The sequence below is a fragment of the Condylura cristata genome, unplaced genomic scaffold (assembly GCF_000260355.1).
Source record: "Condylura cristata isolate star-nosed mole 26May11 unplaced genomic scaffold, ConCri1.0 scaffold00010, whole genome shotgun sequence".
In the NCBI taxonomy this organism is placed as follows: domain Eukaryota; kingdom Metazoa; phylum Chordata; class Mammalia; order Eulipotyphla; family Talpidae; genus Condylura; species Condylura cristata.
Genome location: NW_004567111.1, coordinates 53,044,126 through 53,061,922, shown reverse-complemented (window position 1 = coordinate 53,061,922; position 17,797 = coordinate 53,044,126). Strand labels below are relative to the sequence as shown.

The 17,797-nt window shown below is 33.7% G+C and overlaps 1 protein-coding gene across 1 annotated transcript in view; it reads left to right on the top strand.

The window, feature by feature from the left end:
• The window catches only part of SETDB2 (SET domain, bifurcated 2), a 51,151-nt gene that overhangs the window by 9,834 nt on the left and 23,520 nt on the right, over window positions 1-17,797 (top strand). The window contains exons 4-6 of the mRNA XM_012723267.1: window positions 7,274-7,399; window positions 8,248-8,313; window positions 10,377-10,473. Coding sequence (XP_012578721.1) covers window positions 7,274-7,399; window positions 8,248-8,313; window positions 10,377-10,473 — 289 coding nt within the window. The remainder of the gene's footprint in view (window positions 1-7,273; window positions 7,400-8,247; window positions 8,314-10,376; window positions 10,474-17,797) is intronic.

Genomic DNA, 17,797 nt, shown 5'->3' with positions numbered 1-17,797 from the left:
GGGCAAGAGGATTCACCAGAGACAGAGTAGGGAACAGAACAGGCAGATTGACAAAGTACACTGAGGGGAGCAGCAAGCGGGTAAGAAGAGGTCTGCCATGCCCTGTGGGTCAGCTCCCTGGCTGGGAATTGAACTCATGTCACAGTGGCTTTGGAGAGCTTCATAATGCAGTGCTTTAACCTGTTGTGCCACGAGAGAAAGCCCGAAATCACTTTTGTTAAAATAAAAAATTAGAACATTTTGCATTTTACAAATTAACAGTTGGTTTAATAGAAATAAGTTCTATTTAATAGAAATACCTGCTTTCATATTCAATCTACTGTCATGTTGCTTTGGTTGAAATGTGCAAAGAAAATGAAGCTTCACACAAACAAGCAGTTAGAAGGGGAAAGAATATTTTAAGAGCCTTTCAGATAATTATGGATATTTTTCTTTGCTACAATTATAGAGCTTAACAAGTAGTCATTCCTTCATGATTCATTACAGTATAGATTCTGAATTCAACACCAGTGAGTTTTTTTACACTTTTCATTAAGGTCTACTGATCTGTCTTAAACTTTGGGTCTTTTACTTATGTGTGATTTAATAACATACTTTGGCCACCTAGCAGATATCAGTTCAAAGAATTGTGTAGATTTTCTAAGTGTGACACATTTTGTCATACATTAATTAAGTTGTTAATATTGCTACCAATCTTATCAAAAGTGGCAGGTGCAGGGTTTTCATATTTATAATTTTTACTGTATCTTGAATTTTATCAACAAATGCTATCAGTTTTGCTCTTCAAATGATAAACGTACTTGATTGATAGTCGAGAAAATGTTTGACTGACAGCCAAGACCTGAAAGCCTATAATTTTTATTGATGGGTCTTTCAATAAAAAAACTTTTCTATTTTAAAAAAGTAGCTACTTTAGCTTATAATTCATTAGTACTTTACCTTGAGACAGCCATTGTGTCATGTTAATTTATATTGCTTTATCAAGGACTTTTTTTTTTTTTCAATTTTTATTTTTGCATAGAACTGGGGTGTAGGCCAGATGGGCAAGAGTGAGAGGATACACCAGAGACAGAGTGGAGAGCAGAACATTCTGATTTGCTGAAATACACTGTTAATGGCAACAGTGGGCAATACAGGAGAGGTCTGCTGCATTATGTATGGGTTAGTTCCCTGGCTGGGGATCAAATTCAGGCTCTAATGATGATAGCACTGAGATTTACCCCGTTGGCCACAAGGGAGGCTCCTATCAAAGACATTGTTAGGTGAAAATGATGGTGAAGAATACCATACCACCTATGTTTTTTACTCACCTCTGCCATTATATCATCCGTTAATATGGGGAAAAAAGACAGTATCTTAGCGTTGTTGTCAAAATAGTTGGACTTAATGTATCCTCTGAAAGGATGTGGCCCTCTCCCAGGTGTTGTTAGAACACACTTTACTGATCACAGGCCTAAAGGTGTTGTAGAGATTCTCTAGGCCAAAATCTGAAGTTTCACTGGGAAGTGGAGAAGGGGGGAAGAGATTTTTTTATATATGTATATTTTTATATCTTTTTTTTTTGTACAGTGTTTGATTTCTCCTCTCAGTTGTATGCATAAAATTCTACCATTAAGACACTGAACCATTACCATAGATTCTTGTGCTCTTCCCTCCCATTTTGATCCCTTTCCTTTACCCTCCCCTGATGAATGTCTCCAATTTATAGTTTGACAGCTAGCTTTGTCTTTTTTCCCCCTGATTCCTTGCATGGTTTCTTTGTGCTCCTCTTATAAATGATACCACCTGATATTTTTCTTTTTCCTTCAACTTAGTTGTTTTTCCTTCTGACTTAGCCTTCTAGCTGAGAATGATGTAAGTTTGTCTTTTTGATTGCTGAGTAGTATTCCATTGTGTGTGTGTGTGTGTGTGTGTGTGTGTATGTGCGCGCGCGTAGATAGATAGATAGATATTTAGATTTATTTATGCTTACAAAACTGGGGTACAGGCCAGACGTATGGTGGGTGAGAGAATTCACCAGAGACAAATTGAGGAGCAGAACAGGCAGAATGACAAAGTACACTGCGGAGGGGAAACAGCAGGTGGGTCAGGAGACGTCTGCCACCCCATGTGGGTCAGCTCCATCGCCAGGGATCAAACTCCTGCTACAGTGGCTTTGGAGAGCTTCATAATGTGGTGCTTTAACCCGTTGCGCCACCAGAGAGAGCCCTCCGGGGTGTATATAAACCACATCTTCTTGAGCTAGCTATCTGTTTTGGGGCATTTAAGTTGTATCCATATTTTAGCTATTGTAAATAGTGTTACAGTGAACTTAGGAGTGCAAACATCCTTTTGAATTTGTTTTTGTGTCCTTTGGGTAGATTCCTAGGAGTGGAATTGCTGGGTCATATGGTAAATCTACTTTTAGTAATTTGAGGGTTTTCTGGATGTCTTTCTGTGGTGACAGTTTACATTCAGTTTACATTCCCACTAGCAGTGTAAAAAGGTTCCTTTTTTTTTTTTTTAAAGATTTATTTATTTGTGCATACAGAACTGGGGTACAGGCCAGAGGCTCAGGGGCGGTGAGAAGCTTCACCATAGGCAGAGTGGGGAGCAGAACAGGCAGATCAATGAAGTATGCTGCTGAGAGGAGCAGTGGGCGGGTCAGGAGAGGTCTGCCACACCATGTGGAAGTGGCTTTAGCTTGTCAGTGCTGTGCTTTAACCCGCTGCACCACCAGGGAGGGCCAAAAAAGGTTCCTTTTTTAAAAAAAAAAAAAGATTTATTTATGCATACAAGAACTGGCTAGATATGCAGGGGTTGGTTCACCAGAAACAGAGTAGGAAGCAGAAGAGGCAGAATGATGAAGTACATTGCCGAGGGGAGTAGCAGGCAAGGCAGAAATCTGCCATGCCATGTGGGTCACCTTCCTGGCTAGGGATCAGACTTGTGCTTCAATGTCTGCAGATAGCTTCATAGTGCTGCACTTTAACCCATTGCACCACCAGGGAGGGCCCTAAAAGGGTTTCTTTTTGTCACCATTTGTTGTTAGTTTTTTAATGTGGGCCATTCTTATTGATGTGGGGTGATAGCATTGTGGTTTTGATTTGCAATGTCCTGATTATAACTGATGTTGAACATTTTTTCATGTGCCTCTTGGCCATCTGCATTTCTTCTTTGGAAAAGTGTTTAGCTCTGCTACATCTTGGTTATTGTCTCTTGTTCTATTGAAGCTTTTTAATTTTTTTTTTTGTGTGTGGAATGAGTCTGTAGAGTGTTTTGTCTATGGTTTCTTCTATGTATTGTATGGTTTCAGGTATTACATTCAGGTGTTTAATCCATTTTGAGTTGATTTCTGTGTATGGTGTGAGGTAGTAATCTAGTTTTATTCTTTTTCATCCAACAGTCCAGTTTTCTTGCCACCATTTATTGAAGACACCGTCCTTGTTGCAGTACATATTCTTTGTTACCTTGTCATAGATTAGTGATCAATATATGTGTGGCTTTATATCTGGGTTTTCAGCTTGGTCTGTGTGTCTGTTTTTATTCCAGTACCATACTGCTTTAATCATTATATCTTTGTAGTATAGTTTGAAGCCTGGGCGTGTTAAGACCTCCAATTTTTTTTTTGTTTTTCTAGTCAGGAGCACTTTGGCTAGTCAAGTTTTTTGTGGTTCCATATTTATTTCATCAACATGTGTTCTATTTCTTTGAAGAGTGCCATTAAGATTTTTATTGGAATTGCATTGAATCAATAAATTGCTGTAGATAGAATGGCCATTTTGATAATGTTAGTTCTGCCATTCCATGAGTAGGGACTATCTTTCCATTTCTTCACATCTTCTATTTCTTCTTTCTTTTTATCATATCTTCTGTTTCTTTTAGCAATGTTTTGTAGTTTTCTTTGTATAGGTCATTCACCTCCTTTGTCAGTTTTACTCCGATGTATTTAATTTTTTTTTTTAACTATAATTGTGAGTGGAATGGTTTTCTTGATTTCTTCAGATAATATATTTTGTGTTTAGGAAAGCTACTGATTTTTGTGTGTTGATTTTGTGTCCTGTTACTTTACTAAACTGGTTTATTGTTTTGATTGGTTTTTCTGTGGAATTTTTGTGGTTCTCTCTATATGTTAACATATTGTCCACAAATAGTGGTGACTTTACTTCTTCCTTCCCTATTTGGATTCCTTGTATGTTTTCAACTTGCCTAACTGCTTTAGCTAGGACTGCCTGGTGTTATAATTTTATACTGCTATCATCAGTGTATTTGGTAAGTACTTCATAAGTATTCATCTAATAAATGAATTCATATCAGTGTGATTCATGAACATTACCTGTTTACAAAGACAATATCACAGCTAAGATTGGAAATATGTAACTATGTAATTTGTCTTTACAAGCTATTATACCTCTTGCTTTATCAATAAATTCTTGCAATAGTCATTTGCAAGTTTGGCAGACAATAAAGTTAGCAAATGATGTTCTTAATTCCAGGAGGCAAGTAGCTGTAATACTAGTACATACCAATTTAATTTTCAATACAATTACCTTCTTCTGTATAACTTACAAGGATCTGCTTATGAAATCTACAGAATTATTTGCTGTTGTATATTATAAATCGTGATTGTATATACAATACAAAAGAAATGAGCGGGAAACAAATTATATATATTATCATAACAATCTATACTATGTATAGATGAAATAAATGACACTCAAATGTTTCCCCTTAAGATATTTAGTCTATACTCAAAAAGTTACTAACTGAATCTATTAATTTCGCTTATATGTTACCACTTTCTCACTGTTAACTGTGGTTGAAAGTTTCCATAGCAAAAAGACAGAAAAATGAGGGAAAACATACAGAACAAGAGTCATTTAGATATGAAAGTTAAGCCAAATAGTATGAGACAATAAAGATTATAAAGTACAAGATAAGGTTATAAGGAAAAGATACTTAATACTCAACAAATAAATATTAATTTTTTAGTTACATTCATTTATTATATAGCAGATTTAGTATTTTCTGATTGACTTGATTAACTTGTATCTTAACTCTTAAACCATTGTAAAACTAACATTACTCTGCTTTTCAAATAATTTATTTTAAGTATGTGCTATTAAATAATGTGATATCACATTTTGTCATTAAGTTTTAAATGATAGTCACTGAAAAACAGAAAATATGTTAAGTCCTGTTTACTGTCTTTCAGCATCACTCCTGATTTTCTCAGACCAGAGAGAATTATATATTATTCTACAAGATTATAATGTTGATAAAAGCTATTTCTAAATGCTTTTTAGAATCCTCCCAAATAAATGTTTACCTCAGATAAAGATAATTCCTTGGTATGGAATATTGAAACTGCTCTCCTTGAAAAGAATCAGGCGCTTTTACAGATAGTTTTTCTTGAAAGCAATGATTTTGTTGTCCATCGTTCTGAAAACCTGGTTTTATAGATTCTGAAAAACCCTGATTTCCCCACTTACTTAAGTGATCTCTAAAATTGCACAAAGATTAAATCCTTTTGTCTAACACTGTATTGCCTGTTAAATTGCACACCAATGATTTTTTGCTATTACATGCTTTTTCATACAACTCTGTAAATAGATTGAGGCTGTTACTGTATAGATAAGGTTACATAGCTGTAAGTGGCGGTGCTGGGATTCAAACCCTAATACTTTTGAACTCCAAAGCCCAAATTGTTAATCTTTGCTCCTGTTCTTTCATTGACTGCTGAGATGCTATTCTTGGGTTTTCTTCCCACCTGTTTTCTCTGTCTGAATCTCCATGATTCCATTTCCTTGTACTCACCCCCCCCCCTTTAATTTTGATGTTTCACAGAAGATCCTCTTCTCATCTATATATCCTTCTAATCACATGTTCTCTGTTGTTTCAGCCAACACTTGTGTGAAATCAAATCATAATTTGTCTGTCTGCACTTGGTCTTACTCTGGAACCTGTGTTTCCAGTTTACTTTTCCCTAATATTTCTCAGTTGTCCCTTTATTTTTATTCTCTATGTCAAGGAATACCATTACTGTACACATTGTTGCCTGAGTTAGACGCTTAGAAATCGTTGACTCCTCCCTCTTCCCACTGCCACCTGAGTCACCTAAAAAGCAGTCTCATCACATCAAATGATTAAACCACATAAGTGACTCCTTAAAGCTTCTATATAAAAGTGAAATTATGTAGCGTGCCACACAGATCCCTCCTGTGTCATGGCATCCCTACCTTTAAAGTAACTTTTTAGTCTTCTCACATTGTATTTGTTTCAAATATTGAAAATTTATCTGAGCTCTGTATCGGGAAATTAAATGTAGGCTTAGTTTTGTGTAACGTACATCTGGTTAGAGCGTTAACAAGGGAACAATATCCCTACTGAGAATGCTATGGTAGCAACATCCCTAATTGGCCAGAAATCCCCTTTGGGTTACAGTAACTTTGCCTGGGAGAGTTGGGACAGGTGTGATCCTCTGGATTCTCACTGTTGCCAAACTCTGCAGATCTTGGTTAAATTTATTAGAGAAAAGGTATTTTTTTATAAACTCATTGAGCACTCTGTTTGTTAATTCAGGGACTTTCTAAATTTCAGCCAGTATCCCTCTTTAGCTTTAGGCACTTTTTTATTGCATTTTTAACATTCTGTAAATATTTGTGATTTAAAATTTTTTTTTACATTTAAACATGCTGTGTGGAAATTGACTTGCCTGTTTATTGTAATTGCCTTGGTGTTTTCAGTTCAGAAATAATTATTTCTCCAGGAAATTTATGATTAAGGGCCTGCTGAGTGTCTGAATTGTTGGTTCATCTATATAACTTTGTGAAAACTTTATAAACACTTTGCTTCGTGTAATTATTACAAAATCAATCTAAAATACATTTTTAAAAGCATTTATTTGGGCATTTAGTTTTTTCAACAATTGTTTCATTATGAAACCATCTGCATTCATACCTGATGGAAGTTATAACCCTGAAGTTTTTTAAATGCGTGTGCCTACATATATGCCCTTTGTCATTCTAAAATGAAATCTTTATTGTGTTTGCTAGTGAAGAGATAGTCTTGCTGAAACTTTCAACATATTTTTTAAATTAGCAGAAATAAGTGTGGCACATCATGCTCTTTGTTTCTGTTTTTGTGAAGAAAAATCATCTTCTCCCCCCTACCTCCAAGGAAAGTGATAGACCTATTAAATCTAGATTTTATTTAGAAACTTAGCAGATTTTCCATACCGTGTTCCTGTTTATTTCTATTTAGCTCTTAGACTATTCACTTAATTTTATCTTAGGTGATGCAAAAACTTTTTGGGCGGAGCTGGAAGATGATGGAAAAGTAGATTTCATATTTGAACAAGTGCAAAATGTGCTACAATCACTGAAACAAAAGATCAAAGATGGATCTGCCACAAATAAAGGTATGAATCTATAAAATCTTCCAGTGGCTAAACATTATCCACCATCAACACAGTGTATTCTATTTCCAGTTGTTTATTTTAAAAGTCAAATAATTTGTTTCCTAAGAATCTGTCATCTGGTTGGTTGCAAAACAAGATTTTTATATGAAAACTTCCTTCATTCCATAAGGACATATGTTTTCTTTTTTGATTTAAATTGGACATGATTGTCAAGCAAAATTTCCTATAGACTATTACTTATTTTCCCCTAGATTACTTTTAATTTATTTTTTAAAATATTTATTCATACATGAACTGGGGTACAAGCCAGAGATGCAGGGTTGAGGGGAAGGTGAGCGGATTCACGAAAGACAGAGTGGGCAGCAGAACAGGCAGATCTACTGATATACACTGCTGAGGGGAGCTGCTTTTGAGACAGGAGAGGTCTGCCACACCATGTGGCTTACCTCCCTGGCCAGGGATCAAACTTGTGCTGCAGTGGCTGAGGGTAGCTTCATAATGCTGTTCCTTTTATGCCACCAAGAAGGTACTTTTAATACTTTTTGAATCTTTGAATCTTCTTTTGAAGATCTTAGTCTGTGATACACTTGTCCAAAAATTTAGTACTCCTTTTAAGATATATCTAGATTTGAATCCATTCCACTCCTCACTGAATGACATGGAATAAATAGCTTAATCTCTTAGTCTCAGTTTCTTTGTCTCATGCAGATGATCTAATGAATCTTTCAAAGAAATTGTAGAGGTTAAATGAGATAAAGTATGTAAATTTTTAGCACAGTAGCTGGCACTGTGAATAAAGGTAATGCTTCTCTAGATTGTTTTCATTCTTTATTTTTTTTCCTTAACAGAATATATTCAAGCAATGATTCTAGTGAATGAAGCAGCTATAAGTAACAATTCAACACTGATAAAGGGTATGTACCTTTTTAATTCCAATCTAGAGTGTTCTCTGGTATTTTCTTGATTCATATCAGGCTAGGGTTGATTATGTCAGGTTTAACTGAAAGTAGTTTCAAATAAATGTTAAATCTATAAGTTATTATATCAGTTTCTCAGTTAAATGAAAAATACTAGCCATCCAGACATAAGAAATGCAACTCTACTAAAATCTCCTCAGGAAAGAATGAGCAATCTGTCTTTTTTGAAAAACCATCTAAGAAGTACAGATAGAATTCTGAGACTCCATACTACTGTAAACCTGCTTTCATAAAGAAGAAGATAATCTGATGAAAAGTATTTTAATTTCCACATTTTTATTAGATAATGAAGTCTTCCAGCTATAAACAGATTGATTTTAGAAGGAACTGTTCAGAGAGGATACACCAGCACTAGAAAAAACAAAATTAAAAATCTGTCAGAATCACTACCCTATACATCTTAGTCTTTCACTAATTTGTTAACGTGTTAGGGAAATATATTTACTAGGTTTTAATTGATGGCGCTATAGCAAATTGTAATAATTTTAACAGTCATTACTTGGAGCAGTAAGGTTTTAATTTTCTGAAAATAAAGGTTAGCATTATTAGCCTATTTTAAAGAAAGCTTTTATTATCAAAGGTATTTTCAACTTCAGTAGCTAATGTATGTTTTTTTCAGTCAGCCTTTCATAGTACCCTTCAGTAGCATTTGGGATCATAGACCAATTTAGCAAAAGAGCCTTTTTAATGCAGGCAGTGGTTAAGAGGAACTAATTCTAAATGTTTTTGTTCTTTCTAAAACAATCTTACTTCCTATTGAAAAAAAAAAGTAGTAATTTCAGAAATAGAAATACTGAATTTTGATAAATATTTTAATATATATCATTTGAAATGTAATGTTTTGTCAAAATGTAAGTGAATGTCAGTGAAACAGCAGTGTTTATAAATAATTGGAGAGTTGTGTAACTGACACTGTTGGTAAATTCAAGCATTAATAACTTTCTAGTAGTAAAGTTTTGTATTAGTATTTACTTAAAAAGAATACTGAGAATGGAGAAAAAAAAAGGACTTGATTTTGAGGTCAAAATGAGCCATTCTAAATCCAGCCTGGACTCCCCATATACCACCTTTATTTCCTTTGCTTGTGTTTAAGTCTGTAAATATTTTCTGTGTCCCCAAAGGATTAGATAATGTTCGTTGGAAAGTAATTTATTTCATGTTTTTTATCAATCATTAGTAATTATTATTAACTGTTAATATTTCCTCAGTAATTAATTATAAGGTTGTTTTTCAGTGAATGTCCTAGCTGTGCTTGTATACATTTGTTTTATTCATAGTTATTAATATGAATTTATTGCACTGTGCCAAGAAATTAGCTGGGAAAAAGAAAAAATTATTAAATTTGTAATTTATAAAATTTATTTAATTTTGAATTAGCTACTATAGTTCTCATCAGTGTCAGATTTTGAACCTTTTTACCTTGAGAATTAAAAGAGGAATATTTGTTTTCCAGTTAACCAAGGAGTAGCCTAGAATTATAACTTATGTTATCCTTTTATTTTTTATAAGACCAGTCTTACTGAAGCACAAGGTAAGTGCAGAAAGATCCAGGTAAAGGAGAGATTAAAATTTACAAATGGAAAGACAAAAAGAGGTGCCCAAATACCCACGCTTCCCCCCCTCCCCCAAGCAGTAGAACAATCAGAAAACAAAGGCTATAGCAGCTTTTCATTTTGTAACCTCTTACAGAATCTTTAAGTGTTTCATTATTTTTTCATAAAATATAAGAGGAAGGAGGAATACTTAATGTTCACCTAATTCTGATGTCAGACCAAACTAAAGTTTTTGTAGTAGAAATCTCCTTTAAGTTGTTTATGGTATCCTACCTTGTTAATGTTTTTGAAAATAGTTATACCTTATTTTTTGGCTTAGTTGATATGTTTGCAGATTTAAGAGTTCCATATATTTCTTAACCAATAAAGATAGTATTTAAATAGAATAATGAATGATTTTTTACTTGGTGTACTTGTTACTCATGTTTTTTTTTTTTTTTTATGTAGATCATGTGTCTGTGGTCCAGAGTATACATGAAAACAAGTCAAATTCACTGCCCTCTGCATCATATAAAGACTGCTTTCCAGATGACTATATATATCTGTATGTATATATAAGTTAAATTTTTTTATGTTGACTCTTTTGCTCCCAGGTGAAGATTTACTCTTTCTAATTAATTGATATAAGAGTACATAGTATAGATTTTAAAAGGTTTTTTTTCCCATCACAAGCTTTAATAGCTATAAATTTTAGTATTTTATGTGGGGTTAAAGATTCATCAGTCTAGTTATAAGTCATTTATTTGTAACATTACTAGGTCATCAAGTCTTTTAGTAAAATTTAATCTTGTCTATTATTACAACACTGAATCTACTAAGTAGGTTACTTTTTTTAACTACAAAATTATTTTTCCTGTATTATTTCTTTTTATTTATTTATTTTTTAAAGATTTATTTATTTATATAGAACTGAGGTACAGGCCAGAAGTGCAAGGGCAGTGAGAGGCTTCTCCAGAGACAGAGTGGGGAGCAGAACATGCCGGCTGATGAAGTACACTGCTGAGGGAGCAGCATGTAGGTTAGGAGAGGTCTGCCATGCCATGTGGGTCATCTCCGGGGCTGGGGCTTGAACTCATGCTGAAGTGACTTTAGTTTCTCAGTGCTGTGCTTTAACCACTGTGCCTCCATGGAGGGCCCATATTTCCTTTTAAATAGAATATTGAGAGAAGTTAATAGTATTTCGTTCCGTGTCACTTTGGTTTATAAAATGCACAGTAGCTCTAAGTTTGTATAAGGAAGTTTCTGAAAATAGACAAACTTTTTCTTTTTGTATCACTGACTTTAGTAAAGATTCTGTCAATAACTGAATAAAAGGAAAAATGACACTTAGTCTTTATTTTTAGAAGGTAATGCCTGTACTAATCATTTGATCTAAGAATGCAAAGAATACATTTTAAAAGATTCTTTCCCATCAGAAGCTTTAATAAAAAGCTGTTAATTTTAGTGTTTTACATGTGTTTTACATAAGATTCATTAGCCCCAGAGTAGGTTATTTATTTGTTAATATCCCTAGCTAGGGAAAGTGTTTATGCTTAGGATAGGAAACAGAATTTTTTTTTTTTAAAGATTTATTTATTTGTGCATACAGAGCTGGGGTACAGGCCAGTGGCTCAGGGGCGGCGAGAGGCTTCACCAGAGACAGAGCAGAACAGGCAGATCTAGGAAGTACACTGCTGAGGGGAGCAGCGGGCGGGTCAGGAGAGGTCTGCCACGCCATGTGGTCACCTCCGGGGCAGGCGGGAATTGAACTCATGCGGAAGTGGCTTTAGCTTCTTAGGGCAGTGCTTTAACCCACTGCGCCACCAGAGAGGGCCAGGAAACAGAATTTAAAAAATAAAGTGTCCCTGGTAAGGAAGTTCTTAAATTGATTATCTTAATTGATTCCCCTTTTAGGTACATATTGTCAAGAAAAAAAATTTGTATTGAGCGTTTACAAGAGTTGCAGGGAGATAATCTCACATGATTTATATTTACAAATATTATAAATGTTAATTAATTTTAAGTCTAAGAGACTTATGAAACTTATTTTAAAAGGTCTTAGAGAAAACTTTTGTACTTCTAAAATTATTGAACCAATCATATAAGTAACTCAGAAAACATTTTTTCTGAAATTCTGAATTGATATATCGTTTAAGATTTGATTGCCTTTAAAACAAATTTAGTAATTTAAAATCACTAAAATAACATCATTTTCATATAAATTACCACCAAATAAAGTGTATTTCATCTTACATTTAAATACTGTATTTTTCAAAACTTGTTTTTAATTGAAGTACCATTGGTTTACATCATTCTTAATATTTTGCAAGTGTACATTCTCCCCTTCACTAGCATAATCTGTTGTGCTAGCTCCCTATCAGTTCTCACCCTTCCCAACAACCCCCCCCCACCACCATGACTCAGTTCCAGGGTCGGCTTTGAAAGGTTGTTTTAAAGTTTGTTTTGTTTCTCTATATTTCACATATAAGTGACACCAACTGATATTTGTCGTTCTTACTCTGGATTATTTCATTTAGCCTAATCCCTACCAGCCCCATCCATGTTGCTGCAAATGGCATACGTGTATTTTTCTTGATCACTGAGATAATTTCATTTTCCATATATACCACATCTTCTTAATTTGCTACCATGTTTCCATAGCTTGACCCTTGTAAATAGTGCTGAAATAAACATGGAAATACAGGTTTCCTTTTGAATGAGTGTTTTTATATTCTTTGGACAAAGAAGTGGAATTGCTAGGTTGTAAGATCAATCCATTTTTAATTTAAATTCCATAGGGATTGGACCAGTCTACATTTCTATCAACAATTCCTTTTTCTCCACTGCCTTTTCAGTGTTTCAGTGTTTCTGGTCTTTTTGATTTGGGCTATTCTTATTGGTATGAATGGTATCTCATTGTGATTTTAATTTGCATTTTTTTTATGATAAGTGATGAATATCTTTGCATATTCCTTTAGCCATCTGTATGTCTTTGGAGAAGTGCCTATTTAAGTTCCTCTGCTAATTGGGTTGGGTTATTTGTTTTATTTTTGTTGAGTTGTATGAGCTCTTTGTAAATCTTACCAGTCCCTTGTCAGATGGGTGGTATACAAATATTTCTCCTGTTCAATAGGATGTCTCTTTGTTTTAATTATAGTTTCTTTTGCTGTGCAGAAGTGTTTTAATTGATATAGTCCCAGTTGTTTATATTCTCTTTTGTTTTCTTTGCTGCTGTTCAAACATCACTGAAGCTTAAGTTGTGCAGTGTTTCCCTATATTTTCTTCTGTGTATTTTACAATTTCTGGCCTTACATTCACGTCTTTTCCGTGCATTCAAGTCTTTTATCCATTTAAAGTTGTGTGGCATAACATTTGTGTATGGCATGACATAAAAGCCTAGTTTTGTTCTTTTGTATACTAAATATGGTATTTTAAACCTAAATGAAAGAGTTAGTTTTTCCTGTTAAGCATCCCTTTGGTTTAAAGTTCATTATCTTAGCTTATCAGAATTTCCTTGCATTTTGAATCTTTCATTTTCTTTCCTTTATAGCTTTTTGTCATGTACAAAAATATTAAATAAACTTTCTAGTCTTTATTGTCATCGCTGACAATATTATTGGATAGGACAGGATCAAAGACAAACCTGACTACTCACCATTAGATAGCTTTTTTCATTGTTCTTCAGAAAGTACTGTTAACTGTGAATTGACTTATTCTACCATCATCCTAATTACATTTCTGTCACTCACAAGTTTGAGAAATCAATATTTGTTGCTATAGCATTCTATATCACTATGAAGCTTTATGAAACCTTATCCAAATGAAAATTATATTAATTTGTACTTTTCTCATCTAGTCTATATTTGAAATTCTAAGTTTTAAAAAAGGCATGTGCTTACAATGGAATGCTGTTCAACTCTAAAAAAGAACAAAATGTTGCCTTTTTAGCAATATAGAAGGAGCTCAAGGAATTATTTGAGTAACCCAAGTCAGAAATATACTAAAGATATTGTATGTTTTCATACTAGTGAGTAAAATAAGGAATCATAGCAAATAAGTTGACAAAACAAAATAATTAATGAACTGATATAAACAATGTGGTTTCTGTGATTAAGAAAGAGGAGGTGGAAATAATAGCCAAAGCAGTAAAATTTCAATAAAAGCTTCATGCTTGGTTGTTCTAGAAATTGTTTGAGATCAGTAAATTAAATAAGCTTTCTAGTCTTTATTATCGTAACTGAAAGCAGTATTGAACAGGACAAGATCAAAGACAAATCTGGCTAACTCACACTTAGATACCTCTATATTTCCTTTACTTTCTGATATGTCCTTTTTTCCCCTTTTTAAAAAAAAATGAGGCAGCTTTTTTCTCATTTCATATGTACTTGAGGTATTTCGAGTTTTACAAGACCATGAGATTTAATTTGTTTGAGCTTAAAATCTTAAACTAGCTAACATCCTTTTTTTTTTTGACTACCACGTATTTCAGTGTCTTTTCTTTTTTAGATCTTTGTCCAGTTTGGGAACAATATAAAGGCAAATTGTTTTGAGCTCTTCTCCATTATCAGTTAGCTTTGAGATACTTCTCTCATATGTTGACACCAGTATGTTACATTCATGATCATTCTCTTTTCCTTTTGCATTTACACTTTTTGAAAATCTGAGCTTCTCAGAGAATTATGTTGGTTTATCTCACTGTTCTTTCATCTCATTAGGATTACTTGTGATTGTGTAATCAGAAATTTATTTCCTGAACTTCAATTCTTGTGTTGTAATTCTACGCAGAAACTTTGCCTATGAGATCATACCTAACTTTGAGTTGAACTTTATATTTATAGGCTCTTTGTAGGTGAAGGAACATATTTAATTAGGCTTAAAATTTTCCTTTTTTGCAGTTAAGAATTCTAACACCACATTTTGTTCTTGACCAGAACTATGCTTAAATAATTCCTTTTGTATTTTCTCTACAGATCCTAAGTTTATTACTTGCTTTACTTTTAGTAGTTAAACCCCTAGGAGACCATAGATCTTAGAGGCAGACTGGCAAACTAAACTTAAATCATGTTCTTAACACACCTGAAAGATTTTACACTCTGTCAGTAGCAAAACTAAAGTGAAAAATTCTAGGTCTTTTGGGAAATTGATTTTCTGTATTTTATCCTTAAGTTGAACTGAGTTTCCCTCCATATAAGTGAACTATGACATAAGTGAATGCAAAATGAAATATTCTATTCGAATGGTAATTCTATTTACAAAGTTACCTACTTTTCTGATGTTAGGAAACCTTAATTTTTTCCCTTAGTCAGGTACTTTGGCTTGTCAGGTAAACACACCTTTTCAAGCCACCCTTAAATAGTGAAATTTATTAGAAATAGACAAGGCATTTAGTTTTGTAAAATATAAATGATGAAAGGGCCTTGCCCTGCTGCTAAAAGATAAGAATTTAAGCGGTCTGATGTTTCATATGACATGTACACAAATGTCCAAAAGGGATTGCTTTCAAATACACACATACATAATCATGTAGCTGTTCAAGAACATAAAATGTAACACAGCAGACTATAGGCACTAGAGTTGGAACTGGGAAGTCAGTACCGGAGGTCAGATACCATATTACTTAGCTGTGCTTCTCTCCATCTGTTATCAGTTGGTTCTTGTGTCCTCATAGCTAAATACTACGTAACCTGGTATATCACCTCACATATTTTTATATTTCGTAAAAATTCTTGAGTGAGATTATAAGTAACCCAGTATGAATACGTGAACCAACAGCTTTCAGTCTACTGAAATTCAAGTGGCCATTTTCAGAAGATGATCAAAGAAAGGACTGCACAGAAAACAGATCTGTCTGTAATAGTGTTTAAAAACACAGTGTACATTCTTTTGTTAAATGTGCACCGTCAGATGTCATGCAGAATAGAATGACTTTTACCTTGGACTTGCCAAAAGCTAGAAAATCAGTTGGCAGTCTCTGAAGCCATGTTCTGCCTTGGAGTTAAAGGTGTCTAATGATCCTGGCCCCATACAAATTATTCTCACAAATTATTCTCAGCCCCTGCCCCAAAACTGGCTAACATACACAGATAATACTAGATAACCATGCTTACGGACTTATAATCATACTTATCTACTTATCCTTTGTTTATCTCAAGTTTTTTTTTTTTTGGAGAATCAGTAAGTTGTTTACTTTTAGTAGTTAAACCCATAGTAAGTTTACAACACTATGCATAGGATAGGTTTTCTTTTTATTTCAGTAATGTGTCTACATATGTACAATCTTAGTCTCATAAAATGGGATTGAAATTAGCCTTCTTTACCCCTGAGATTTACAGTAAGTTGCTTTTCTTTTGCATGTACTTATGCTTCTTGTGTTCTAGCTCTTACATATAAAAACTTTGTTACCCAGTAACTTCAGTCTTATAGCTCTTAATTTTTATTAATGACCAGAAGAACACTTAACTTTTTTGAAATCCTAAATCTCAAAATACAGGTTTACTGGCATGTTTTCTGTCACAAATTTATTCTTCAGTAATTCTAATTGTATGTTGTTTCAGCATTGAGTAACTTAGAGTGTTTAGCTGCACATGAGAAATGTTGTGATCTGTAAATTACTTTACAAACATTAGTCATTATATAAGAACTACCTGAGTTAATCCCTTCATAACTGGAGAACTTTGTAAAATACAAATTTGTATTTCATATTCACCTTTCTCAAGAAAAACAAAGCTGGAATCAAAAGATCAGAGTTGAAGTAGGGCAAATCAATAATGATAGTTGGAAGAAAGAATGCCACAGAAACCACTCTGAAACAAAAAATTGAAAAAAAAAAATCAAGTCAAAAAATCCGATGTGTTGGTATATGAATTGATAGAGCCATCAAAAAATAGAATAAGCCCAGAAAATAGAATGTTTTTATGCATATGTAAGAACATTGAAGATGATTAAGTTTAGAGGTCAGAATTGCAAAAGAGGGACTCTCTTTTGAATAAATGACTGGAACAATAGAAAAATATTTGAAAACTTAAGCTACATTTTTGTAGTATATCAGAATGGATTCAACATGAAGTTGGACTTCTAAGCCATTAATTATAAAATTAAAAACATGAAAAAAAAAGAAAAATAATGAAAATTGTCTTTCCATTCATTATGTCTTTATTGAAAAAGTTATTTATGTTTTTTCTAAGTACTTAATTTTCTACCTAGAAAGTAAACTCCATGAGGTCACAGGACTCTCATCATTGTTTCCATAGCACCTGGCAGTATAGCAGGCACAATCTTTGAAGGAAGAAATCTTTGATGAATGAAGGAAGGAATCAGCAAACCCCTAGTGGGAAAATGGACAATGAATATGAATAGAGAATTCATCAAAGGAAAAAAAAAAAGATCAGTAGACATAAAATTATGCTTAAACTCCCTACTATGTAGAGAAAAACAAATTTAGGAGGTAATAAAATACTTTTTTTCATCTATCAAGTGAATTAAAAATTTAAAAATAAGATTCCATTAGAACAGCATTCATACATACTTGTTAATATAAATTGGTATAGCATTTTTGAAAAGCTTGATTAAAATGTGTGTACCTCAATATAGATGTAATCTCTAAATGTCATTTCTCATTAAAAGGAGCCATAGCCCTTGCACAGACTGGTGAGTGTGCAAAAAAGTAAGGAGCAAACTTGACAGACCTCCCAAGGAGCCAAAAATGGCACTGTGATTGAGTTAAATATTAAATATATTAAAAAAAAAAACAATAAAAACCCAATTGGTTCATAATGCCCTTTAAAAAGCCAGTTAAGGCCCTCCCTGGTGGCGCAGCGGGTTAAAGCACAGCACTGAGAATCTGAAGCCACTTCCGCATGAGTTCGATTCCCGCCTGCCCCGGAGGAGAC